The 27,810-nt window shown below is 35.4% G+C and overlaps 1 protein-coding gene across 2 annotated transcripts in view; it reads left to right on the top strand.

Moving 5' to 3' along the window:
• PARD3B (par-3 family cell polarity regulator beta) overlaps positions 1 to 27,810 on the top strand; it is a 1,108,767-nt gene that overhangs the window by 133,341 nt on the left and 947,616 nt on the right. For both annotated transcript variants that reach the window (XM_032277671.1, XM_032277670.1), the window contains exon 2: positions 9,422 to 9,523. In XM_032277671.1, the coding sequence (XP_032133562.1) occupies positions 9,422 to 9,523 (102 nt within the window). The remainder of the gene's footprint in view (positions 1 to 9,421; positions 9,524 to 27,810) is intronic.

The raw sequence follows: 27,810 nt of genomic DNA, 5'->3' as shown, positions 1-27,810 counted from the left end.
TTTAGAATTATACATCAGAAGAAAACAACTATTAATACTTTTTCTATGGCTGAACCTTTATTAAGTCCTACTGGTTTATACTGGTTCCCTCTCTTTACAATAAGAGGCCTATTATTGGTGGTCTCTGAGCCAGTGAATTCCTTCCAGTCTTTGAACTTACGAATTTACTAGTCAAGGCTTGAAAATTCCAAGTATTTTTTAGGGGGAGAGGGAATGGGAGGAAGGTTGAAGGAGAATTATTTTAGAGTGAGAAAACAGTCTATTCAAAAATAATGTTCTAATCAATATAAAATTCTCAGGCTTTTTTTTCTCTCTACCAAAGTATTTCTTTTATCGTGGAGTTGAAAGACCTTTTTCTCAAATTTGTTCATAAATTAATGAATTTTCAGGCTATATGGCAAAGCACTAGAATAATTGGTAGATTGGAGAATTCAAAACATGTTTTGCTTAATAGATTTTCTGATTGGGGATGCATGGTAACTGTGCAATCCTGCAGAACTGCTGAATCCATTATTCCTACCCTACAGCAGAGATTTCCTCTTTCAAAAGTTCAAAGCCCTAAGGATCTTTGAGGTTCTAGGTGCTGTAGGTCTGAGAATTGGAAGGGATCTTCAGGATCACAGATTTTCCACTTCTTATACTGTAGCGTCCTTGATATGTGGCTAGTTAACCTTTGCTTCACTCTTGACAGATGTAGAGAGCTCATGTTTTTACCATGCATCCCGTTCTACTCTAAGATTATTCTATTGAAAGATCTTTCTTCTGCTGAGTTTCAACCTACCTGTCTATTGTCTGTGTATCATTTCTGGAACAGCACAGAAAAAGCCAAATCTTTCCTGTATGTGGAAATATTTTGGTTTGATTGGAGATCTCATATAGTCCTTTAACTTTTATAATTTCATCTGTGAGATTTCAGCCAAAGAAAAATGGGGATCTTCAGCAGAATTTGGATAGCATGGCTAATTTAACTTGTATGAGCAGTGAGCCTGTATCTGAGAGTAAGCACAAAATCAAAGTCTCCGCTGTTACCTCTATTGTCTCGGTTCTCACGTGCTTATTTATGACAGTGAGTCTAAGTGTTTAAGATAAAACTTTTTCGTAAAATATGGTCTCCAACATAATCCAGTTACTTCTTCTGGTGCTTAACTGAAAAGATAATGAACACTCCAAGCCTAGATTAAAAACAAGTAGCATTGGCCTTATTGAGAGGATGTATGTTCACTTCCAATGTGGTGTCTGCCTAGGGGATTTTTAGGAATAATTTTAATAATAAGCGATTTTTACCTTACCTGATAACTTTAAGAGCTCAGTCCCCTGTAAAATGTAGTTCTGTCTTTGAAATAGCAAAGTGTGTTCCTTTTTGTCCTCCAATTTGGACAAACTTAAATTAGTTCAGCTCATGCATCGTAAGATATATTTCCATCTCCTTTACCTTTGTGGTTACTGTCACATGGGTCGTCTCCAGTTGGTTAATGATCGTTCCTTCAAATTTAACAAATTAAAAGTAGTAGGACCACTTTGGCACAGAATGAGGCAATTCCTTATTCTTTTCTCACACAGTACTTGTATTAAGATGGTAATAATACTATTTTTAGCAGACTCATCACTGTTGACTCATTAAAGAATGTGGTCAACTAAGCCTCTCCTAGACATCTTAGAAGAAGCTACATGTTCTGTTGGTAGGATAACCTGGCCTTCCCATCTTCTGGGACTTCTACATTCCTTTTGTTTTAGGATTGGCTCGTATCCTTCTAAGGAAACTAGACTCTTACTCACAACAGTTTTTTGGTGGTCTTCATTTGTTTAGCTGCAGAGATGGCATGTGCAAAAGGAACAATTAGGTATTGCAGTTTGAAAAAGTCACATCTTTGGAAGCAAAGATATTTTCATTTTTATGTAAACACCTTGGACATATATCACACATACAGGAAAGTACGCAAGTAAGTGTGTGTAGTGAGAACTCTCCCGCTCTCTGACCCCTCACAGGATTTGTAACTTGTCATGAAGGGAGAGTTCCCTGACTCCCTCACAGGACTTGCAACTTGTGATGAGGGGTGGCTTCTTTGTAGCTGAGCTCAAGCCCCTTGTGGGACGGGGAGCATACTGGTGAGCAGATGCATGAGCTGGGGCACGTGCCTTTAGGTGGTGGCAGGACTGAAACCAGTACCAGCCTGTGGTAGTGTCCGGTGCTTGTCTGCAACTTCTGGAGCCCCAGAGGGTGTGTGTTACAACCAATACCCCTTTAGGTGTTGCCACCCACAGACAACTAAGTGTTAACAAGCTCAGTGGAGAGTCAGGGTGACGTATACCCTCTCCTCTTGGTACCCAGTACTTGTCTGGCTTTCAGGAAGAATCAGGTCACACAGACTTGAAGGATGGCAAATGCAGAGGTTTTATTGACTGATGGAGGTGACTGTCAGTGGAAGAGGAGCTAAAAAGGGGATGGTCCAGGAAGAAAGTGACCTTTCCTTGAAGCCTGGCTGACTCTGGCTGGGCTCCTCTTGGAAGTTATGAGGTCAGATGTTAAGTCACATCTAATTGTAGTCTGTGATGCTCAGTTACTTCTCCTCTTGACGTTCACCTGCTTGTCTCGCAGCCAGCTGAGGTCTCAGGTTTATATGAGCACAAGATTGGGGGCTGGGTGAGCCCAAATGTAACATTTGAGCAGGAAAGCAGGGATAACTGTTCTCAGTTAGGGCTGCAGTTTCGAGGCTTGACGGTGTGGCCTTTGCCAAGGAACTGCCCTCTTCTATCCAGTATTTCCCTACCTCCTGTAGGTATCACTAACATACAGATCAAGAAATAGAACATTGCCCTAGAAGCCTCTTTCTCTCACTGCCCTTCCCCCTCACAGTAGTAACCAGTCTCCTGACTTCTACATTGTGAGTTAATTATGCCTATTTTGAGCTTGTTATGTATGTAATCATACAGTATGTATTTTTTGTATTAGACTCTTTTTATGCAATTTCATGTGAAATTTACTCATGTTGCCACATAAACTTGGAGTTTGTTCATTCTTCTTGCTGCATAGTATTCCGTTGCATGGACATAATACCTTTCATAGAATCTATTAGTTATGAATTTGAGCTATTTCCAGATTTGGGGGTATTAAAAATAATCTTGCTGTGAATATTCTGTGTGTCTTTTGGTTAATACCTAGGTTTGGTTAGGGAACAGTAAATTCAATTTCATTGTTGTTTTTGTATTAATCATATTTCCCATATTGTTCATTTTGATGTTGTATTTTTCAAAAAAATCATTCATTTTATAAAAATTGATAAATTTATAGATCCAAGGATTTTAGAATATCGTCTTCAATACCTATAGGATCTATACTGGTTTTGCTTGCCTTTGTTCCTTCCTGATATTGGAAATTTGTTTTGTTTTTCTTGATTGGTTCTTCTATGTATTGACCAGTTTTGTCAAGCTTTTCATAGAACCAATTTTTATTTTTATTTTTTTATTTCATTGTCTGTTGCTGTTTACTTTCTTCACCATGTCTTCAGATTTGATTAGCTGTTCTTTTTCTAGCTTTCTGATGAACTTTTTTTTCTTGTTAATATGTGCATTAAACACCATAAGTGACACATTAGACACTGATTTACCTGCATTCCACACGCTTTTGCTATTTTAATTATTAAAAGTATTTTCTTATTGCCTTTATTTTTCATTTATGGATTATTTGGAATGGTATTTCCTAACTTCCAAACAGCTGGGCATTTTCTAGATCTTTCTGTGGTTGTTTATACTGGAATTAAAGAACACATTTCAAATGATTCCAGACTTTTGAAATTTGGTACACATGCCATGTACACTTATAAAGTATTTTCTAATCTTTTTGGTTAATCTGTGTGTGTGTGTGTGTGCGCGTGTGTGCGTGTGTGTCCGCGTGCGTGCGCGCGCGCACGTAAAACAAATAATTAGTCTACATTTGTTACTTATGTCAGTTAGATGATTGATATCTTATGTTTTTTTGTTTTCTATCAAGTCTCCCAATTCGTGTTCTTAAAATATTTTTAAAAGATCTATTTATTTTGACAGTGTATTTTATTGAAGTTATATTATTGAGTACATACAGATTTAGCATTGTTATCTTTTGGTAAGATTAATCCTTTTATCATGATTGAGTATCCCACTTTATTTTTATTAATATTTCTTTCTTTGAAGTCTCTTTTATCTGGTACTAGGATTAGTATGACTATACCAACTTTCTTCTGATAGGATCATAGATTTTTAGATCTGGAAGGGAATATATGTATGGACTAATTCTCCCTCATTTTATATATAATTAAAGGTTTATAGTTCTGTTGAACTTGCCTGGAGTTACTTTCAACCCAGCATAAAAACTCCGAGTCCCATTCTAGTTCTGCTGAATTCTTTGAAAATATACTGTAGTTAATTCAAACAGCCTCAGCCCAGGTTCTTCTCCTAGGCTTTTCTCCTCAAGTTTATACTTCATCTATTTTAGGAAGGTGAAGGGGTGTTCTGAAGCCAATTAGGGCTGGTTCATAATAAACTCTATATTCATTACTGCCTTTTCAGGCTTGATTCTTTCCTTTTCGGTGTCAGTGCTGCTCGGCTGGGCTTTGCTTGGGCATCTTTCCAAAACTCTTGTTTTTCCCTACACTGCTGTGTGACTGGCTACCCAGAGGCTCCTGTTATCTGTCTGCCCCAAACAGTCTACAGACATACCCTGTCACCTTCTCCTTCCTGGGTGCATTGTGGGACATCTGACATCCTCTCTATTCTTAGCAGTAAGATCTTTTTCCACTGTTTCCCAAACTCCTAAATTCTATGATTATGGAGATTATGTTTTGAAGGCTTCCCACCTTAATTTCTCATTTATGAAGCATAGGACAGCCGCACTTAAGCAAAGAATTTGGGGCCTTCCATTGTCATCTCCTGTGTCTCTACACTTTGACCGCTATGTGGTGCATCATGGAAAAGGCCATCAAGTCTCCAGCCTCACTAATGATGATGCACCTGAGGCCCAGAATAACGGCAACAGGCCTGGATGTGTATGCTTATGCAGGGATAGAAATGCACCTGAGTCCCTGCCTGATTGCTTGGTAATTGTGCTTTGTATTAAGTTATTTAATAACAAAATATTTTCTGTTTAAAAACTACCACCTTGGCTTTGCTTTTCTACTTACTCAGTGTCTGACCTGGGGAAAGTTAATTCACCTACCTTGGTCTTCTCATCTATGAAATAGATTAACTGTTTTATGAGGCTTTTGAGGATAAATATGTTAATCATATGAAACACATAGTACCTATAGTACCTGACCTATAGGTGAAGTCTCATTTTGTGGATACGTGCCACCAAATTCGTGTGAAGTTAAATTATATAAAGAAAATTCTGTTTTGCTGTTACCTTCCATTTAACCATTGCTGTTGTGTTCCAGTGGGTAAGATTATTCTAGTAAAAACATTAAGCCACCTGGAAATGAGTTGCATGGTTGAGCACTGAAATTAATGTAGCCCTTCGCCAAATACTGGCTTTTCCTTGTAGTGCTTTCCTCACTTTGGAACCTTGCTGCCATTGCAGGCTGTTTTTTCCTTTCTTGTACCATAGGCATCTTGCTTGGGACCCTCTAAGTTTTCTCTTTCTTGTGATAACTGGCATAATCCCAGTTCTTGGTAGTCACAGCATGATAGTATCTGGGTTGCCATTCTACTCCTTTAGGTATTACAAATGAAAAAACAATTTTTTAAATTGTGCTTTAGGTTCTGGGGTACATGTGCAGATCATGCAGGCTTGTTGTATAGGTGCTTACATGGCAAGGTGGTTTGCTGCCTTTATCCCCCTGTCACCTATATCTGGTATTTCTCCCCATGTTATCCCTCCCCAACCTCCCCCCAGCTGCTCTCACTCCCCTAGCCCCACCCAAACAAACCCCAGTGTGTAATGCTCCCTTCCCTGTGTCCATATGTTCTTATTGTTCAACAGCCGTCTATGAGTGAGAGCATGAGGTGTTTGATTTTCTGTGCTTGTGTCATTTGGCCGAGAATGATGGTTTCCAGATTCATTATATCCCTACAAAGGACACGAACTCATTGCTTTTTATGGCTTCATAGTATTCCCTGGTGTATACGTGCCAAACTATTGTACTTCAAACACGGTTAATGTAAATTTTCTAAGGCATAAGGTAAAATTTCATGTCATCTACCCACAGTAAAGGTCATACCATTAGTATTGCTGTTAGTATTAATGCCTATTTGGAATAATTTTTACATTTGATCATTAAAAATACTTTATAACTGTCTTCTTCCTGTAATGCATGTGTTTTTATTTTGCTTTCCTTTTGCAATTCATTCTCATAAAATAGGTTCAGTTTAAAAGTTTCAGTAGCATTTAAATTAACTATTATGTTAAAAACAGATACGATAATGTCAGAAGTGGAGAAAACGTAACATTATTTTTCAATACCTTAATGATCCTAGGAGTATAAGTAATGTTACACAGCAAAATGAACACACATATTAGAGATATTTTCAAAATAATTTAAAAGTTACGTGTACACAGATATTTGTGCAATATAAAGTTACGTTAAATGTCATAATCAAAAAAAGTACAGTAAAGTTTTGCCAGTGATGGTATGAACCAGAACACGTATGTGAACACCTTTTCATATCTGATAAGTTTTATTCCTGATGGCAGTAAAACCAAGTAAATGAAATGCAAAATGTTGACTGCAGTATAATGGTTGAAATTTTTACATCCATAAAGGAGTCAGGATAAATATATGGTCTTATGATGGCTGTAGGTTCTTATGTACATTTTTAAGTGATCGATAGTACCATGGCCAAAATACCATGGGGACAAAATCACAGTTGGTATGAACTATGTTTTATTGACTCTCCCTATGCCCCAGATGTGTAAAATATTAACCCTGAGACTGATTTCCTATGGCTTGTCTGTTTTTGTTCAGGGCTAGGTGTGGTGTGTGTCCATCATTAGCACACTCTTTTCTTCTTCGGACTGTATAAAATGGCAATATCAATGTGGAACAGGGAGTTCAAATCGCAATCTTTCCATATTCTGATACCATGTTTTCCACTTAAAATTTTTTGGTCAAATATATAATTCCAAAATCTATCAAGATTTTTTTTACCTGATTTAGTTCTGAACTCTTTTGAATCAAATTAGAGAACCATGTCTTAGTTGCAACTCCTGTGTCTTGTTTTCCACAATGTCTGGGGTTCCAGGAGTGTGCATGAGGGAGAAGCAGATGTGACGTAACAACCCCATCTTGCTGCTGTTTGTTTGTTTGATGATTCCCTTTGGCACTGATCAAATCCTATCCCTTGCTATTTTTTGAGTTACTGTCATTTTAAATTAGGACTCCTTGGGTTTCTTCTGTGTTTCTATCTCTAGGCAGGAAGAAAGGTATACTTCAACTGACTGCCGTTGTGAAGGATAATTGTTTACCTTTGTCTTAGGAGATCTGCATTTACAAACTGAACATGAGAAAAAAAAAGCAGATAACTAATGGATGCCTGCTTTTAAGTACAAATACAATATAAAGAAAACTCTTTACGTGGTTAAAATCATGGTTAAAATCAACAGATTTCATCTACAGAGCGGTAATATATCATAAAAACAACTCAATGGAAGTTTATATAAATTAATTAAATTGAACTCTTTTTATAAGCAGGCTGTTTTTAGAAGGAAAACCTAATACTCTATATTTCAGTCAGAAGTCTTGGGTAGATTTGGAGAAATATGTTGCTTGTGGCATGGCCATAACAAAAAAGATTTAATTCCCAAATATTGCTGGGGGAGAGCTCTCTAGTCCAGTGGCCATTACATAGTTTTCTGTATGCTAGGATCCTCCCTTTTTGAAATCTGGCCTGTTATACTTGGGTCATCTTTTCGAGTACAATTACTTCAGGTTGGCAAAGATCTCTAGTTAAAGAATCTGAATAATTAGAGTTCTGTGCTTTTCTTACCTGATTATATTCCCACAGCTCATATCTTTGAGATCTCAATCTGTGCCATAGAGTCAGGCATTTAAAGTTTCCTAGTAAATCGTTAGGTGTTTGTACCTATAAACTCAGTATTAGAAGTAAACAAAACTCCTTTTATTTTACTTGGAATTAAATACTCAATGGAAAATTTAATTTTGAAATGCCCAAAGCCTAACTAAGGAGAATTCCTTTAGATTTTTTAAAGCCTATCATTTTACCAAGTTGTATTACTGGAAAGCTATGTACTTGGGTCGCACTTTAGTAGCTCTCCAAATAGATACCTTAAAAAATTTTTATTTAATAGTATGCCGTTAACTTTTATCAGGGGTCAGCTAAAGAGAAGACTGTATGACAACCATTTCTATTAGCTTTTATGAAATTGAAATTGAATTCTGTGGGTTACATTAGTTCTTATCCTTAATAAAGATTCGTATGGTAAAGGCTTAGAGCTTTATCCTAGAAGAATTTCCATCTTTCTTTTTTAACAAACTGGTATCCGTTCCTTTATCAGATACCAAGTGTATTATAGCTCAAAAGTTTCCCACTTTGAGGGGCTTTCTAAGACTCACAAACCAAAGCGATTGTAGCTTGGGTATTCTGGTAAAACCTTACTAATGTTTTTCTTCACTTCCTTCATTGGTTCATGTTCTTGTCCCATTGCTATAATAGTTCACTTTCATAGCTCTCCTGGAAATAGGCAGTACATCAGTAACTGAATGAGCTAGATTATTCAATCCTAAATTCTAGATTCAGAGTAAGCAGATTTTAAAAGTAGGCATTTTTTTTTAAAAGCAATAGTTGAAAATCTCTTAAATTACTACCCCAACTCATCAATTCCCCATTCAATTCTGAACACAGTTTGAGTTGCTGCCATGCCGCAGGAAATGGCAAGCAAGGCTGGAGCTCATGCTCTGTACATCATTGCATATCTCAGAGTGAGGTTGCATGCTGAGCCTGGAGATTTAAAAAGGTGAAGAGGTTGGTGGTTACCCATTCCATTTATATATTTTATAGTGATAGCAATTATCATCATAGATTCTGCCTTTGGGTTTTTTTTTTTCCTATGGCTCTGGAATCTGTTTGGACTTTTATTCCTAGTTTCAGAAAGTATCCTCAAGAAGATTTTTCTTTTCCAGACTATTCTTGGAATTACCTGAGTTGTAGGTTATAAAAATTCCCTGAATATGTTTTTCAAGCAGTTTATTTTTGCATTGCAGTTTACCTTCTAGGAAAATTGATGAAATATGTATACTTTGATTCTTAGATTTAATTTAAACAGAATAGAAATGCCAAATATTTTTTCCAAATTAATAACATTTGTTTTTGGTGTTTAAAAAATTTGTTACTAGAGCATATTCTTAACAAGTCAATTTATGTCTCTTAAAATTAACATGCATTTAACTTTTTAACATAGATTGGGTCATGAAACTTGTTGTTTGTTCTACCATAGGGTCCTGGGTACTGGGTGAAGATTCATCACTTAGAATATACAGATGGAGGAATCCTGGATCCAGATGATGTCTTGGCAGATGTTGTTGAAGATAAAGACAAGGTAGATAACTCTAAAAATGTGCCTCTTTGTTTTCCTTTATAGAGCTGCATGTTTTCATGAGACTGAAATCCTTAACAAACTCATGTGTCAATTATTATTAAAAGATACCATCTGTTCAGGTTTCACCTGGACAGCCCATAAATCAAAGTTCTTCATCAGATGTTTGGGAAAAACTTCGTTAAGGTTTGGGAATCTGTATGTGTTAGCCTAATTAGCAGACACTTCATTCCCAAGAGCTCCTGATATGTCTTAATAAATTAGTGTCATACATGAGGCTGTTAGAGTTATTATTGTTGTTGCTGGCTCTGTAGTTTATTCCTGGCCCTTGCTAAATATTCAATTAAATGTCTGAGGTGTAAATGTGTTTCAAAGTAGAGAATACAGTGGGACAGAAAGTTTTACGAAGAATTATGGTGAAGATTTTTCTTAAAGTAGCTGGTAAGCAACTATCTTGAGAGATAGTCTTGTTTTCATTGCTACAGTAAAAGACACTAAATTGAATAATCCAAACAGTTTGATCATGTTCTGCCACCTATTTGGGAATAATCCAGTGGAAATATGTTGTTGTAATGAGAATTTTTCTTCTGAGACTACGCAGAGGAAGGCGTGAAAGTGTACTGTTTCACTGCAGTACACAGGATTATTGCTGTTGAGACATGTTTAATACTACACATTGAGCTCCTGTCATCAATGTCTAATGTGTTTTCCAAAACTGAACTTCAACTCTGTCAGAGAGATCTTGCTTTCAAAGCTTCTTCTATCGCTTATCTTCAGTGCTGTTTGTATTAGGCTAATTTATATTTGTAAACATATTTCTCTCTGTATTTTCCCTGTAATCTCGGGTATGTGTGTGTTTTACCTAACTGGACTGGAATATAAATAAGTGATTTATTAAACTCAGGTAAAATTTATATTTTTCTTTTTCCATAATATCTTTTCAGACTGTTAAAATTTATATTAATCTTTGCCAACATTTTTTACATTTACTTTTCATATTTTGTTTTCTAATTCAAACCTGTTTTGCCTTATGTTGTTATTAGTGATTTTATAGTCTATTTAGGGAGATAACTAACTAGGTTTTATAGTCTACTTAGGGAAATAACTAGATGGCTAGATAAGCCTAGTTATCTCCCTAAATAGTGTCTAAGCTCCTAGTGGACATGGACTGAGAGATTTTTATTTTGTATGTTTCTTTATGTTAATAGTATCTCGTATAACATCTTACAAAAACTTGAGTCTCAAAGAATACTTACTGAATTAATGAGCGCAAAAGAAAATTTCAGTTTCTGTACTTGATTCTTCTTGGATATAATTTTGATATGTACTTCCTGATTACTTAGTTGGTTTCAGGGTGAATAAAAGGGTAAATAATGTATTATTAACCTTCAGAACCCTGAAGAAGGGTTTTTACTACTTTCCCCCCTTTCACTTTCTGCTTCTTCCCTAGGGATCATCTTCTTTCTTTGAAATAATCTAGATATTTGAATTGTTGAGTAATGTAGAAGGCAGTTCCTGTCTTAAGTTTCACTGGTGTCCAAAACATTAAAATGAAAGGCCAAAAACGGCAAGTTTAGGAAGGCCCAGAAGAAAATGTCTCACCCCGACTTCATCTAGTATCTCATTACTGGAAGGATGAGTCCTTGAACAGTGCCTAGGGAAATAATTTGTCCTTTAGAGTGCTTACATTTGAAACATTCTTTAAAACTATCTCAGCAATGAAGTTTATAACCGTAATCTACTTACTGGACACAGAAACAGCTTTATTATATGTCATCTCTGTTTTAATGGGGCTCTACTACCATTACTAAATAAGGTAAAAAAGTGAGATAATCAGTTAAAATCCTAGCCAAGGATTAGTACTGCTTGGGCTCAGCTTTAACCATTCCATTAATGTACTTCAGTATTTCTATATGATGCCTAAATGGTATTGTTCTGCAGAGTTTATGAGGATTTATACTTTTGGTTTGCCAGAAATAAATTGTGCTGCCATTTCTTCCTTTTAAAAAAATGTAAGTGAAAAAAAGAATTACATCTTTTTCTGACATTCGCTTGGTAATCTTAAAATTTCCTTATAGCCCATATGTCTAGTGTGGAAAGGAAGCCTTGCCAAACTATATTCTACCATACTTTTTGTCAGTTTAGATTAAGAAGTAATCCATAAATGATGCTTTGTGGATGTTTAATGACATATCAGTCTCACCCAGGATCCTTTGAGGCAATATTGAGATAAGACAAAATAACAGTTCACCTGTTTGCAAATTGGCTACCTAATAATCTTTGGCATTTAAAATATGGATAGAAAGTCCAAAGAGGCATGGATAGATGCACATAATCATTGTGATAAAGCCAAAATATCTCACCTCCTAGGAAAGACTCTCATTTCAGGTGAGAAATTGCATTGAGGAACTGTTGGTCTCCAGTTGCAAAGGATCAGGCGGGAAAAACAAACAGAAAGCAGAGAAGGCTGGGTCATTTAGTGTATGGAAACACCATCCCATATACTTCAGTGAAGGTAGAAACTAGAGGTTAAATGACATTCTACTTAAAATTAGAGAAGGATCTAGCAAAGTTCAGCCAGTGTTCTTAAGAAATGGCTTTTAAAACCTGTGCCTAAATTGATTTGTCTTTGGTCTTACCTCTATTATAGTGCTTGGTTCATACATGGTGTCTCTAGGATCTTTGGTTCCATTTGTTTTTTTATACTTGCTTTTCCAGGAAAGCTTCCATGAGGACCAAGTCTTCACTGTGTTACACACTTTCTATCCTATAATGTGTCAAAGTATTATTGGAACAACTTTGGATGTCCAAAGTATTATTGAAACAAATTTGGAATGTTGCATGTTATGATAACTGTTTATATAAAATTTTGTGCTAAAACTTAATAATTATCTGGTTGTGACAGTTATTCTCAAGATTTTCAGTTTGTTTATCCATCTGATGATTCAAGTTCTTTGAGATAAATATCTAAGAATTGTTACTTTATGTTAACATCTCTTCTCTGATTGCTAAAGGCCACCAACTTAGTTCACCCAAAGTAACAACCTAATCATTGAGCACTAACAATGGAATGTCTTTGGCCTTTATGCATTCAATTTCATTTTAAAGCAATCCTGAAGACAAGAGCTAGTGTTACTCCTATTTTTAATTTCCAAAAAATTAAATTTTAAGTAACTTGCCCAAGATCACACAGGTGGTAAGTAGCACAGTCAGACTCTGGAACCTAGAATTTAAATTTCCATAATCTTACTTCTTTTCTTCTCTGATGTGTCAAGCAGTTTGGTGTTTGTATCTATAATTTCTATTATGAAAATTAATCAGTTATAGATTAACATGAATTTTGCTTTTACATAGTCCTCACTATGGCTAAGAAAACGTTGGTAACAGACAAAACTGTTAAGTGTAACAAAACAATTGAGTAAAAATTTTATTAATTATAAATAAATTCAGAATTAATATGCCATACATATTTAGTATACTTCAACTCTGTTTGCCTATAGCTTGCATTTAGTTTATTATAACTCTGGCCAATTGCACCTCTGTTGCTTTCTCTTGCATCGTCTTTTTGCTGGGACCCAGATTACTCAGTTCAGATACAGTTTAATTTCAGCTGGACTCTGCAGACTGCACTGGAAGTCTAACCACCATATGCAGTTACAAAGAAAAACAAATTTGTATTCCAATAACTACTTTGTTGAACCAGGTATAGACTGTGCTGTTTTCAGTAGGCAGAATAATGGCTCCCAAAGATGTCTATGCCCTAATCACTACAACCTGTGAATATGAATGTTACATGGCACGGGGGCTTTGCAAATGTGATTAAGAATCTTAAAATTGAGAGATTGTTCTGGATTATTTGGATGGACCCAGTGTAGTCACAAGCATCTTTATAAATGAATGAAGAATGCAGGAGAATCAGTATGAGAGAGACAGATGTGAGAAAGATGTACCCAGCCAATGCCAGCTGTGAAGATGGAAGAAGGTGCCACCCGTGAAGAATGTAGGTGACCTCTAGACACGGGAAATGGTAAGGGAATAGATCCTCTCCTAAAGCCTTCAGAGAGAACACAGTCCTGCTGACACCTTGATTTTAGTCCAGTGAGACTCATTTCAGATTTCTTACCTCCATAACTATAAGATAATGAATTTGTGATGTTTCAAGTCACTACTTTTGTGGTAACTTGCTACAGCAGCATTAGGATACTAATATATATGCTGCCTCTTTTCCCATTTCAAACTTTTAAAGTGATGTTAGTATTCTCAAATTTCATATTGACTTGAAATGCCTTGTAGTTCAGATGGGTTCGTTGTTCTTTGCGTTCCTCCCAAAGTCTGTCACAAATGATTCTCAGTTTATCGGGTGAGCCTTCACTCTTTGAGACTTAATCTTTATATATCTCATTATGCTGTTGTCTTCCATAGTGTAGAAATTATTTTAAAGTAACAGCCAAACAGCCTTGTTCACTTACCAGTTTTTCACTGCGGTATGTACAGGTCCTAAGAAGTCTGAAGACTGATGCTTAGTAAACCACTGCAAAGCTTAATGTTGCCTTCCTGTTTTTTTTGTTTGTTTGTTTTTTGTTTTTTTTTTAACTGAGCATGCGAACTTCTGAGTATTAAGCTTTTTAAATGATTATTTTCCTTGTTAATTGCCATTATTACTTTTTGGCTTGGTTGTAGAGGACAACTGCAATATAACAAAAATATGGCAATCTATAACTTCTGTTACAGAAACTGAATTACTGCCATGGTTTCATTAAATATACAAAAGTAATACTATATTATGTAGTAAAGTAACATGGAAAGATGCTTCTGTTCTTGACTAAATTGTGCCTATCATAGGGGCTCAGTTTGGAGAGATGCCAGTGGTCTTCAGAGCTTCCAAGTGAATTGCTCACTGGATCATATGCAATATCTCATACTCAAATGTTAAAATTTCAGTTCAGTTTTTTATCTCTTATGTGTCCTTGGGCAAGTTTCTTCTCTCTGGCCTTGGTTTCCCATTTATAAAATGAATGTAATATTCTTACAGAGTTGGTATAGGAAAACTAGATAGGTAAACTATATAGAATTTTAAATATAGTATAGCATATACTAAGAACTCAAGTGTTAGCTGTTACATTATTGATACTATAGTAGTGCCATTACAGTATTTTTAACCTATGTGTTTTGATGTTACCATTAGATGTTTTTAAGTATTTAAACATCAAAGAAACCATTTTACTGAACATTTTAACTGCTTTTTAAACAAAACTTATACCAATTATTTAAAGTTACTAAAATGATAATTTAGTTTAATAAGAAGATACTTGATAATGACAGAACATTTGGATTAATATATTATTTGAGAAATGAAAATGCCAGTATGATTAAACTGGAAATGAGAATCCTTTTATCAGAACATACTATTTGGTAACATAAGGAGCATTCAGAGATCTAATATGATTTTAAAATGGAGACTGGTTTGCGCAATGCTGCATGAACTAGTGACCTAAAACCAGGCTCTCTATCCTTAAGCCAAATTGCTTTCTGAACACTCTGTTGCCCTCTAGTGGGTCCACAGTTACCTAGAAACCAGCTCACAGGAGCTACTTCCTGAACAGGATCAAGTGTTTGGTTCCACTTTATTGGAAAATAATTTTTGCTATTTCTTTTAGTACAACTCACAGGCTCATGCATGGGGAATAAAGCTAGAGTTAACATATATTTCCCTGTACGTTTGTGTGCCTTCTAATTAAGGGCTAAAAGAAATTCTTTGCATTTATAAAACTCTTCTTTTATTTTTAAATTTAGATTTCTTCCCACCTTCCTATACGCTGGCTGAAAGATTAATGGGTGGTGTTGATGAAGTATGTAACCTTTTCAGTCTGCAGTTGAACAATTTATGAAGTATATTGTGTTTTCTGGAGGAGTAGAATGCTAAAATAAGTTAAACATTTTTAAAAAGGTCCTGATTTATTTCATTCCTGAGCCCTCATTTTATCAGTAACATTTACATTACAAGGTAAACCACCTATTTTAAAGCCACAATTTTAAAAAAATTGGGATATGGTGTGTTTTGTTTTTACTTCGGAAAGCCTTACTTTGGTTCATGGGAACTGATGTTTGGAGAAGAAGAAGTTTGGAGACTGTTTCAGAAATAAATGCAGAAGCCCCTGAAGAACAAATGAATTACCTTGGTCACGAAATTTTATCTCAGAATTTTCAAGATTACCCTCTGCTTATAGAATTACAAAATGATAGAATCATGGATCCAAACAAGACCTCAACAGTCACGTGGATTAAACTCATCATCTTTCAAAAAACGATATATCCAACCCAGGAAGACGTTAGAGGACGCCATGTCTGATTTTGTTCCTGAGTCCATTTCTGCATTTCCTCCCTTGGATGCTGATTACATCAGTTTATGTTGAATTTTGTATTATTCAGTTTTAGCTCCATGAGGAGAGAGGGTCTTTGTTTTATTCACTGTTGCATTCCCAGTGCCTGTAACAGTGCCTGGCATTTCCTAGATGTTGAAATAATTATGGAGTCAGTGAATGAATGTATGCTTTGAGGTTTTGAGTATGCCATTCAACCACTTGGAATTCCAGTTTTTCCATTGGTAAAATGAGAGTGATAAATGATATCTTTCACACAGTGTTATTGGGAAGGTTGAGAAAGTTTGGGTGAAAATACAATGGAAATTACAAAGTACTCTATAGATGTAAAAAATGTATCTATTCCTGCTGTTCAGCTCTTAAGGATTTTTCAAGATCCAGGTCAAATTGTATTTTTTTTTCAGTCAACATTATCTCAATCTTAAGAGTAAATTGAGTAAATCATCTCAATCTTAAGTAAATTCTCCATGCACTGAAATTTTATAGAAATGATTAAATGGTCTTTTTTTTCAAATGTTATCGGCCTAGTAACATTCACCCCTTACCACCTGGGAGTTCTTAAGAATTTTATTGTTTAACTTTTTAAGTTTTAGTTTTGTCTCCCCAAGTGTCCAGTGTGCTGTTTTAGGGCTGGGATGATTGTCCAAAATATTTTTTAGCCCATGGACTTCTTACCTCTAGTTTGGTGTTTCATAAGTATGTTTAATTTTAGTCAGTGATAGAGTGGAAACTAGAATGGAAGATTTCTAATTGTTCACCATTTTCTTCCACCAAACTATGTTGTCTCTTTTAAATATTTTATTAGGAGACAGTTTGTGGGCATGTTTCAGCCCCAGAGAAGAATTTTAGAATCAATGTGTTTGTGACCTTACTATAGCAAAGGCAAATAGTGTTGAGAGACAGTAACTTAAATTAACAGTCATCTTGATGATAGCTATGTCAAATACGTGCCTTCTGCAATTTAGTCGGTTGACAGCTATAGCGTGTATCGGTATGTGTGTGTATGTACATATGATGAGAGAATCTGTGCACAGTTGTATATATGTGGAGGAGTGTGTACATTTGCCCTGAATTTCTTTGCTTGTTGTGCACAATTGTGACACACAGGTTTCATCAGAAATTGGAAAGAAATGAACAAGCTTTATGGTATTATTTAGCTAAGCATTTGAGTACAATGAAGAGTAAACCATAAAACAATGTTTGATATGTGTGTAAAATTTTAAGTTTGGTTGGAGGGAAAAAGCCAATAAAATCTGAGATCACAATAATGCTTTACTTAGAGCTAAAAATGTAATTCAAAGTAAGAGTCAATGAGCACTTTCATCTTTACAGTATGCCTTTCACCATATGTTACATTTCTGGACCCAGTTCTACCAATTTTCTCTCACATTAGCTTCTTTTGAAGCTATTTATATAGGCATATCTATGGCCTAGGGGCATGGGGCCATTGTTTTTTTTTTTTTCATATACATCTGTTTTTTTACTTATGTAACTTATAAATCACAATAACTTTATAATACCTAAAATTATACCAAATGGAAAACTACTTAAGCTATAAAACTTCCTCTTTGAAAAATGCAATGCCTGTGAGTGCTAGTGTCAGTCCCCAGTACCTGTGTGGGTTGATTCAGAGTGTGCTTCCCTAATACCTAGCTGAAATCAACTTCACTAAAGCAGTATTGTCGTGTCATGTGGCAGAGCACAGGGCATTGGCAGTTTGAATTTAGGTTTTTCTAATTTTAACCTGTCTCACCCTCAGTTCTCATATTTACAAAGTCGGCTACCTGTTCTACCCACCACACTGAGTTAGGAGGGGAATCAAACGAAATTAAAGACTATATGGTAATATTTTATGTTATGATGTGTCGCACAAATGTATCGCTTTTGTTCTTGCCTCTTGTAGCAGCAGCCCTGAGGTATTTAAGCAAACATTTCCACATAGTCCAGGAAGGGCTTGTGGCGGTATGAGAACATGGAGCCAGGGATAGAGGAATGTAAGAGAAGCTTGGAAGGGAGGAGGATGGTTATGTCAAAAGACCACTCTTATCTTTTGGCCACTCAGTGAAGTGTTCAGGAAATAGGCAGTGCAGAGGAGTATAGGGAGATGTCGTTTTCTGAAACAAAAGATGGATTTTTCTTTAATAATTGAATGTGGGTGGTAAGAAAGGATATCAGAGCTTCCACGTACAGACAGGCAAGGAAGGTGTAAACTAAAGCACAGTGACAGTTGTTCAGAGCTTTCCAGGATTCCAGAACCTTAGTAACGTCTGTGTAGGTTATCAAGTATCATGTTTGTTGCCTACTTCTTAATGATTAACAGTAGGTTCTATAAATGGGAGGTGGCTGCTTATTTGCAAATATAGCGAGGATGAGGGAAGGCGTCTCTGTCTTAGGAAAGATCTCAAGAAATAAAGTGGAAAGTTATGAAGAGAAAAGCAGCTGAACACCTGAGATCTCATGATTTAAGGGGAGAGAAAAAAAAAAAAAAGGAAAAAAATAGGCCAACAGCCAGGACACTGCTCAGTCCTGACAAATGACCACTGAACCTTGAACAAGCAACTGTTTGGTTACTTGATAGCTTCACCAAGAGATATTTTCTATTCAGCAATTTATTGTGAGTAACCATATGCCAGACTCTTAATTTTCCATGCTGGTTCTCCTATTTCCAGGACCTAAATTCACTTTATATTACAAATTAAATGTATTGTGAACCCAACAAGACTTTTTGGACTTTTCTGGAATCAAACTGATGTTTATCACACTTTTATGAGGTACCTGTTGCAAATTCTATATAAACCCTTTGTATTTATTGATACATTTTTAGTGAATAAGAATATTCAGTTTCCTTAAGCTTAGGCTTTTAAATTATAGCTTTTAAAAGTCTTATAAGTATTTAATATCACATTTATAAAGAAAGTGTATTTACCCTATCATCTGAATATGGAAGCTTCACTTATAGAATTGCAGCAGGATTACTAAACTTAATATTTACTCTTTTAACTTTTTAATTTCTCTTTTTACCTTTCCTTCTTTTGATGTTATGAATCGATTTTGAAGGATTAAGTGACATTTCCTTAGCAATAAAGAAGAAAGCCTCCTTGTGCAGACTTTAATCAGAGGAGTGAGATAACACAGAAGCATGTTCAGAAATAACCTCTTCATTAATCTCAACCAAAAACATGTTACAATTGAAGTACACATATTTATACAATACTTAACCACAGATGAGAAAGACTGCAAAATAATACAGTTTGAGATGACTCTAATAGCCTAACAATCTTAAATATGCATATATGAGTGTGAAAGTTGGAGAATCTCATAGTTTTGATTGATAACAGGGATAGAAGTTGATTTTTTATACTGCTAGCTTAGTGCGGCCACTGTATACCAGTTCAAAAATGAACCTATTATGGTGGATAATGAGGTGTTCTAAACAACTCACCCTTTAAATGGGAATTTTACAAAGCTCTTGGTTGACTTACTTAGAAATACCTAATGTTAAGACTGAGGAACCTGGGACTACAATTGAGAAGAGAGGGTTCAGAGGGAGACTGCTAACTGTCCTCAACTATTTGAGTGATCATAGAAAAGGTATAAATTCATTCACTACTGCTCTGATAAATCAGGCCAGTTGTATATGTATATAGTGATCAGCTCCTCAATGGAGCACATGCTGCTTTCTAACGCATGAGCTCATCTTAGTCACTGAGACTAAGTATATGAGCAAGAGTGGAGCAGACATTTGCCAGGAATTCCTCTTTTAAGTTTGCGGTTTGATTAGAGACTTCTAACAGCCAACTATTAGCCTCTGAGGCATGTATTTCAGTCAAGAAATACAGGGTTGGCCTATAGGGTCTGTTGTCCTACAGTGTTGTTTACCTCACACCCCTTGTCCCCTTCCTCCTTCCTTTTGTGTTCAGATTCTCTCTCCCTTCAACATGAAGCCTGTATGGTTCAGTGCATGTGAGTACTCACCTGCCAGGGTGACTTTGGGTGGTCCTTCGTCTGTTATTAATGTTTAGTTTCCTGTGACAGTGATTGGGAATGGTTGTGTGTTTCAGTTTGTGCCAAATGTGCTCGAAGAGATTTGCTGAGGCCTTCTGGGAAAGATCTTTTCATCTTATGGGAGAAGTTTTCTCTCAGTGTTATTCTGTTGCTGTGAAGCTTCGATCCATGGCAGCCATCTCACTTCCAACCTGAGAAAGAGATACAGGTCCTGGTAATCTCAGGAACATGGTGTTAGGGCCAGTGGGTTTAGTCAACTCTCAAGTCCTCCCTAAGGTTGGAACCTCTAATTACATGAGCCGTATATTGCTTTATGTTGAAGCCTGTTTCTGTTAAGTTTTTCTGTGACTCACAGATTACAGTTTCTTCTTTTAGTGAAGTTTTGGCTCTATTTTTTGGGCTCCTCTTTATTCCCATTTAGTTTGGACATATTTGTCCTAGCCTCTTTCAGTTCTATATATTGTTAATCGGAAATTTTTCAGATTTTTGTTCATAGTTCTGCCAAATTACTTAGCTCCTTTGTTTCAGATGTTTTTTGAATTGTCAGTGAAAGAATTAGATATCTTAAAATCTGCAGGGGTAAAATACATACTCCAGTTGTTTTATGTACATGGCTGATTTACTAGGCAAGATCAATTTGGAATTTTTCCATTTGGTGAGAATTACATTTTTTTATTTTAAATTCTTTGTTATCCAAGATTGTTGATTGCTTTATTTTTTTTCAAGAAGAAATAATTCTGTTTAACACACCTAGAAGAAATAATTCATGGCTATTTAACACACCTATTAAGATGTGTTTGTCATAAACTCTAATTGTTTTTATTATGCGTTAATTCAAAAAGTATATATTGAGAGCCAGTATTCTAGGGACTGGGAAATCAGAAGTTCTGTCTTTAGCCTTTTTAGATACTTAAAGGATAAGTGGTTACATCAATGCATGGTCTTATAGAGTAACACAGAGGCTATTTTTCCTATGGATTTCTTTAAAATTTTAGCCTTCTGAGTTTTTATTTTAACAAGTTAGAAGAAACATTTGACACTAACCTCAAAATGTTTCTTCAACTGGATACAATCCTATTTACATCAAGAAACTGGAGACTTATATTTAAAGCAAACAAATTTAAAAAGAAAAAACCTCCGTCAGTTAAAGAAGTTTGCCAGAACTCAGAGTGAAGTATGATAATCTTTTAAATAATTATCCAATGGCATGAGATAGTAATGTGGTTAATACTCCAGCTTCCCCTTGGCTGTGAAGAAATCTTGTAATTATCAGTTTTCCCAAAACTATCTCAAAAACTAATGGAGCCATTGACCTGACGTAAGAGCCTTTCCTCCTTATCTTTACCCAAATTGTAAAGAGGTGTCTAGGTACCCCTAGTGTAGCAGGTAAAGCCTGGTGACTCCCAGGGAGTCCTGGGCCCCTAAATGGGACAGATTGGGGATTTTTCTTGTTCACTGAGGAAGTGGGAATGCTTACAGCTTGGACATTGAAAACATTTTCTATGATACATTCAATGCACTTTACATCCAAGCAGTATAAAGACAGTGGTCCTTTACATTGTCACATTGAAATCACAATCATTCGTTTCTGAAGTGGCTACATGGAAATAAAAATCAGACTTCTCTGAACAAGCTGCAGAACATGCCCCTTTTCCCCAACAAGGCAGAATAAGTTGGTGTATTTAGGAAGATCGGAGGTGAAGTGAGATGACAGAAGGATTTGTAAGAACGCTGTGGAAGTTTTGGGGATGGGGAGATAAATGTGACTAGTTAGAAAAATAAGTAATTTGCAGAGTAAGTGTGCTGATGATTTAAAAAGTGCTGTGATGAACATTATTAAGACAAGCAACAAAGAATAATGTGATAGAAAATCATAAAAGGATGTTTGGGGAGGCCCAAAGTCAAAGGCATCAACATTCAAAATGTCTCTTTCCCAAATGGAAACTTACTTCCCGAATATAAATAAGGAAGTTAAGTATTTAGCTACAATGATTGAGCATAAAAATGTATGTAATATTTTTCATTTAACAGAGACCAATCTGAGATGTGTCTTGCATTCATATGTATAATGCATCAAAAGATAGAACACAGCTTCTGATTGGCCAAGTTAATTTTAAACCTTAGTTATTTTATATGTATATACACTAACAGAAAATGTATCGAGTCGGTCTGTTAGAAGAAAGTCTAGGTTGAAAACTTGTGTATTTCCTGCCATATTGATATTTGAATTAAATACTCAAATAAAGGTAGAATACTAAATATCCTACAGTACTTTTATTTAAATCTTTCCTGTTTGTTGGAAGTTAGAAGCTAAAATTGAAAATTAGATTTACTGAGTTGAATACTTAAAAGTCTGTTTCCTGGTATCTTAATTCAATACATTGCTTTGCTCTTTTTCCAAAACAAATGTTTTCCTCTTATTTAAACAATGTTTTCTTTTATTCAACCATAGTATCTGATGGCCTAATGTTGCTGAAAGTTAACATGATAATTTGGAATTTAGAAACTTTATTTTACTCCTAGTCATAACTTTACTGGAAAATTTAGTTTTTTATAGTGAAAATAATTATGTCTAAAATACTCTGAGCGCCATTTTGACAGTATTACACCTTACACGAAATAAATAGATTTTAAAATATTTGATAGTGTCTTCATATAAGGAGAGGAATGTAGCTCTGGATTGAATTTTTCACACACAATCTTTTATTATGACATTTAGTTGATTAATACTTCAGCCAAATCAGTGTTTTACAGTATCTGTTTTCACTGTCCATTAGATCTGGAGTTACAAGCATGCATAAAACCTGGCATCTGCTTTGCGCTTCTCTTCATTTACTTTGGGGCATTGCCAGTGTCTTGGTTATAGTGTTTAAAGTCTAAGTACTTAAGAATGCATCTAAGGCAGGACAGTTTTTATACATGATTATCTTACTGTATTTGAGTGACAGTGTTTAGGAATTTCTTAAGGATGAAAAGTGGTAGGACAGGATTTTTGAATATGAGTCATTATTTTTCCTTTGTTTTGAAATTGTTAAACCATTAACTGTTAAACCCAACATTTCTAAAAAAGTTAATACCTGTTAAATGTCCAAAAAGAATTTAAATGTGGTAAAATACCAAGATGAATACCAAAATTATGTGTAATCACATCAAGCCAGAGTAATCATTAGTAAAAGCTGGGCATATACATTTCTTTCATATATATATATATACACATATTGAAACATAAATATTTACATTTATACTTTCTCATACAAAATTGTTGTAGTAACATGCTTTTCTTTGACTTAACACATTTTGCTATGTATTTATTCTTTGAAAGATGATTTTCAGTGTGTGTGTATTTGTCCCATCCTTGTCTGAAGGGGGATTTTTAGCTTCCTTCTTTTGCTTTATACTTGAACATTTTGCTATAATTCTGATAAGTGCTCTATTTAACATAACTAAAACATAAAGCAAGACATGTTTTTAGTGTAAAAATCTGAGATATTTTAGGAAAAGGATTTTTAACCCTGTAAATACAGCATAGAATTCTTGTCTAGAGAACTAAGCAAATGGCCATACTCATGGGACTTACTGGGCTGTTTACCTAGATAGCTGAATATTCTTATTTCTGGTGTTTGAAAGAAAAATTTCCATTTGTTTTATAAGTGATTATTGGTAAGTTATTAGCTGTAGTTTGTTTTTAAAACATATCTACCTTGAAATACACATATGAAAGGCTTAAAGGCAAATTGAACATTTTTTTTTTAATCTTGAAAGTCTATTTTGAATGTTATTTTCTTGTGGATTTAACTGATTTTCAGCATTTTATTAAGTCCATAGAATATTAGAAGTATTTACCAATTGAAAAAAAAGTATTTAACATGACTTTTATTAAGGAAGCAGTTTTATTATTTTTTTCTTTTTCGACTTTTATTTTAGCTTCGGGGGTACATGTACAGGTTTGTTACCTGAGTATATTGCGTGATATTGAGATTTGGGTACCAATGATCCTGTCATCCAGGGTACCTGAGCAAGGTACTCAACAGTGTTTCAACTCTTTCCGTTTTCCCCACCTTCCTCCTCTAGTAGTCCCCAGTGTCTATTGTTGCCATCTTAATATTCATGAGTACGTGTTGTTTAGCTCCACTTACAAGTGAAAACATGCCATGTTTGGTTTTCTGTTTCTGCATTAATTCACTTAGAATAATGGCCTCCAGCTCCATTCATGTTGCTGCAAAGGACATGATTTGATTCTCTTTTATGGCTGTGTAGTAATTCCATGGCATATATGTACCACATTTTCTTGATCCAGTCCACCATTGATGGACAAGTGGGTTAATTCCATGTCTTTGCTACTGTGAGTAGTGCTGCTATGAACATACAAGTGCATGCGTCTTTTTGGCAGAAAGATTTGTTTTCTTTTGTCCTTATACCCAGTAATGGGATTGCTGGGTTGAATGGTAGTTTTATTTGTAGTTCTTTGAGAAATCTCCAAATTGCTTTCCAAGGTGGCTGAACTAATTTGCATTCCCACCTACAGTGTTTAAGCATTTTCTTTTCTTTGTAGCCTCACCAGCATCTGTTGCTTTTTGACTTTTTAAGCCATCCTGACTGGTGTGAGATGGTATCTGATTGTGGTTATAATTTGCAGTTCTCTGGTGATTGGTAATGATGAGCATTTAAAAGGTATATTTCTTGGCCACTGGTATGCCTTCTTTTGAAAAACATCCTTGGCTTTTGCCTATTTTTATTTTGTATTTTTCTTTTTTTGAGACGAAGTATTGCTCTGTCTCTCAGGCTGGAAGGCACTGCAACCTTCAGCTCTCAGGTTCATGCGATTCTCTTGCCTCAGCCTCCCGAGTAGTTGAGATGACAGGCACCTGCCACCATGCTTGGCTAAGTTTTGTATTTTTAGTAGAGATAGGTTTTGACATGTTGGCCAGGCTGGTTTCAAACTCCTGTCCTCAGGTGATCCACCTTCCTTGGCCTCCCAATGTGCTGGGGTTACAGGTGTGAGCTATCACGCCTGGCCAACAGGGTTATTTGCTTTTTTCTTGTTGAATTGTTTAAGTGAAGAACCAGTCTTAAACATTAAAATTGTTACTGTTGAATTGTAAGATTGTAATTAGAATATTCTACATGACTGTAATTGGAATTTACTTTATTGATGCTTTATTAAGTTTAGGCACAGTGCTAAAAACATTGCTTACATTATCTCATTGTGTATTTAAAATTGCCCAGTGAGATAGACCTATTATCCCCATTTTACAAATTGGTAAACTAAGGCTCAGAGGACAGAATTAAGTGGTTTGCATACTTTTACAGAGCCAGTACCTGAGTAAGCCAAGACTCAAACTGAGATCTGTTAGTTTCCAAAGCCAGAGTTCTTAACCATCATGCTTATAGTATTTGGTTTTCCATTTTCATGGTATTTTTCTGGAACTCTACTGTTCCTGCACTTGCTCATTTATGGGATATTTGTACCATGAGGCTGTATCCATTATGAAGTTTATGTAAAGAGAAATAAGATGCTTCTTGTTAAAGAGATGGGATGGGGAGTCAAAGGAAGTGACAACTAGTTTATATCTGTTACTTTATACTCCTGTAAAAATACAGAAAAGATTGTGAATTTCTTTACTTTTATGAAATGTTTTAATTTCTTTAGAGTTGCCATGCATTATTCAAGATTATAAAATGATTTGAATTTCAGGAGCAGACAGATTTTCTGATGAGGATTTCAAGCTGTGTAATTATGAAACCCATATAGGTTAAAAGTTCAGAACTCGTTAGCTTAATCATTAAAAAATAACCAATTCATAAGCATGGCGTTTCATTTTAGAGGGGTACGGTTACAATATCGTTTACTAAGGGACTCTTGAATTCTGCCTCGTGCGCCACCACACACTGAGAATGTGCAAAACTGCATACCACATAGTTTGTTCTATATTATTGCATAATTTATAAAGAAAATTCATATTTTATAGTGGTAAATTAGATGCCACAATGTAGGGCACAATTCTGTAATTTTTTAAAAGTTTCCTTGGTGTCCTAAAAATTCAAGGAAATTAATGAATGAGTGTCAAATATCAAAAAGGTTAATTAGAGCTTGTTACAGTGTATCAGACTATACATTTAGGAAATGATTTGTAAAATTTTTCCAGACAAGACATAAAAGTTTCAGAATAAAATATAAGAAAATGAATGCTCAGGTATGAAGGGAAATTTGTATTATGTTAAAGTGCACATAGAAATGTACCATCTGCATGATTTTAAGTATACAGTTCTGTGGTGTTAAGTGCATTCACATAGTTGTTTAACCATCACCACTATTCATCTCCAGAATTTTTCATCATAATAATGTATTTTTTTATTTTGAATAAAACCATGAAGATATTACTGAGTATTCTCAATATACTGTTTGAATTCATATACATGCTTGGAATCTTTAAAGATTTAACATGTAAGTATATGTAAAGATGAACTTTGAAATTGTAGCTCCTGTTACTTTAGGTAAGACACATGACATCCATTGATGCAACTGAAATCTTTAACAGCTTTTGAAATACTGTCAGAGTCATGCATATTTTCTTTGGGATGAAAGGATATTGAGAGGAAAACTATATTCAGATATAAACAATCTTCATAAAGAACCATCTGAGATGATTAAAGATACCATGATCATCAAACAGTTAAAGGTGGAAAATAAAATATGGTATTTATGAGAATTTTGACTGGCATGAAGATTTTAATGCATATTATCTTGCTTTGCTAATCAAGGTGATTGAGATGCACTTGCCTGTTAAATAGAACTTGCTCGTGGCTTTTAGTTATCAGAGATTTTACATTTATCTTCTCTTCATTTGAATGCTACATAAACCCTCCCCTTTGAGTCTGAGGGGGGTCACTAATTTTTTTTTCCTAGAGTGCTACTCTTATATATTGAGATTTTTTTTCCCCTAATGCTTGGAGAATGATAACAAAAAAGAATTTTTTATTGGTTCATTTCATGCTTGGTAAGATTCCAACTGTCAAAACATTATAAAATTTTGAACCTAGAGGCACATTTCATCACCAGAGTACTAATTACTGCAGAGAACTGGAGCGAGTCATTATGTAGTAGTATTTATTAGAGCTGCCCAATTTTAATGTTTTTTGGACCAGAGACACTTAAATAAAAGGTTAAGCTGTTTTGGCACAAAAGAAGGAAGAAAAAAACTGCTCAGTGCATGCAACACATCAAATACAGTACAGGAAGGGTAGAATTAATTGAAAACTATGCACCTACTTTCACTGACACTCAGCATCTTATTTTCAGGGATGAGCAAGGCAGACGTCATTCTTGGTTTATTTTCACCGTGTTTAGTATTGGGAGCCTATTATGTGCTAGGCACTGGTGATAGGAGGGAAACATGAAAGACAAGGGTCTCCCTTCATGAAGCCCCTATTCTTGTGGGGAAAGGAGACAATAAGCAAAGCATCATTAATAATGTAGCAAGTAATGCATGGTAATGGCTATAAAGACAAACATAGTGCAGTAAAAGAATGGAGAGTGAGTGGTTGGAAGAAAGGCATTTTAAATAAAGCAGTTAAAGGAGGCTCTTCTAAGGAAGTGACATTTGGGAATAGCAGTGAATGAGGGCATTTGAAAAATTAGTCATATAAGAATTTAAGCTTAAAAATACCTCACGTCGGCCGGGCGCGGTGGCTCAAGCCTGTAATCCCAGCACTTTGGGAGGCCGAGGCAGGTGGATCACAAGGTCAAGAGATCGAGACCATCCTGGTCAACATGGTGAAACCCTGTCTCTACTAAAAATACAAAACATTAGCTGGGCATGGTGGTGCGTGCCTGTAATCCCAGCTACTCAGGAGGCTGAGGCAGGAGAATTGCCTGAACCCAGGAGGCGGAGGTTGCGGTGAGCC

This window comes from Sapajus apella, unplaced genomic scaffold (assembly GCF_009761245.1).
Source record: "Sapajus apella isolate SASKATOON/1434 unplaced genomic scaffold, GSC_monkey_1.0 scaffold10, whole genome shotgun sequence".
NCBI lineage: Eukaryota > Metazoa > Chordata > Mammalia > Primates > Cebidae > Sapajus > Sapajus apella.
The sequence above is the reverse complement of the archived record's forward strand: the minus strand, read 5'-3'. Positions and strand labels throughout refer to the sequence as shown.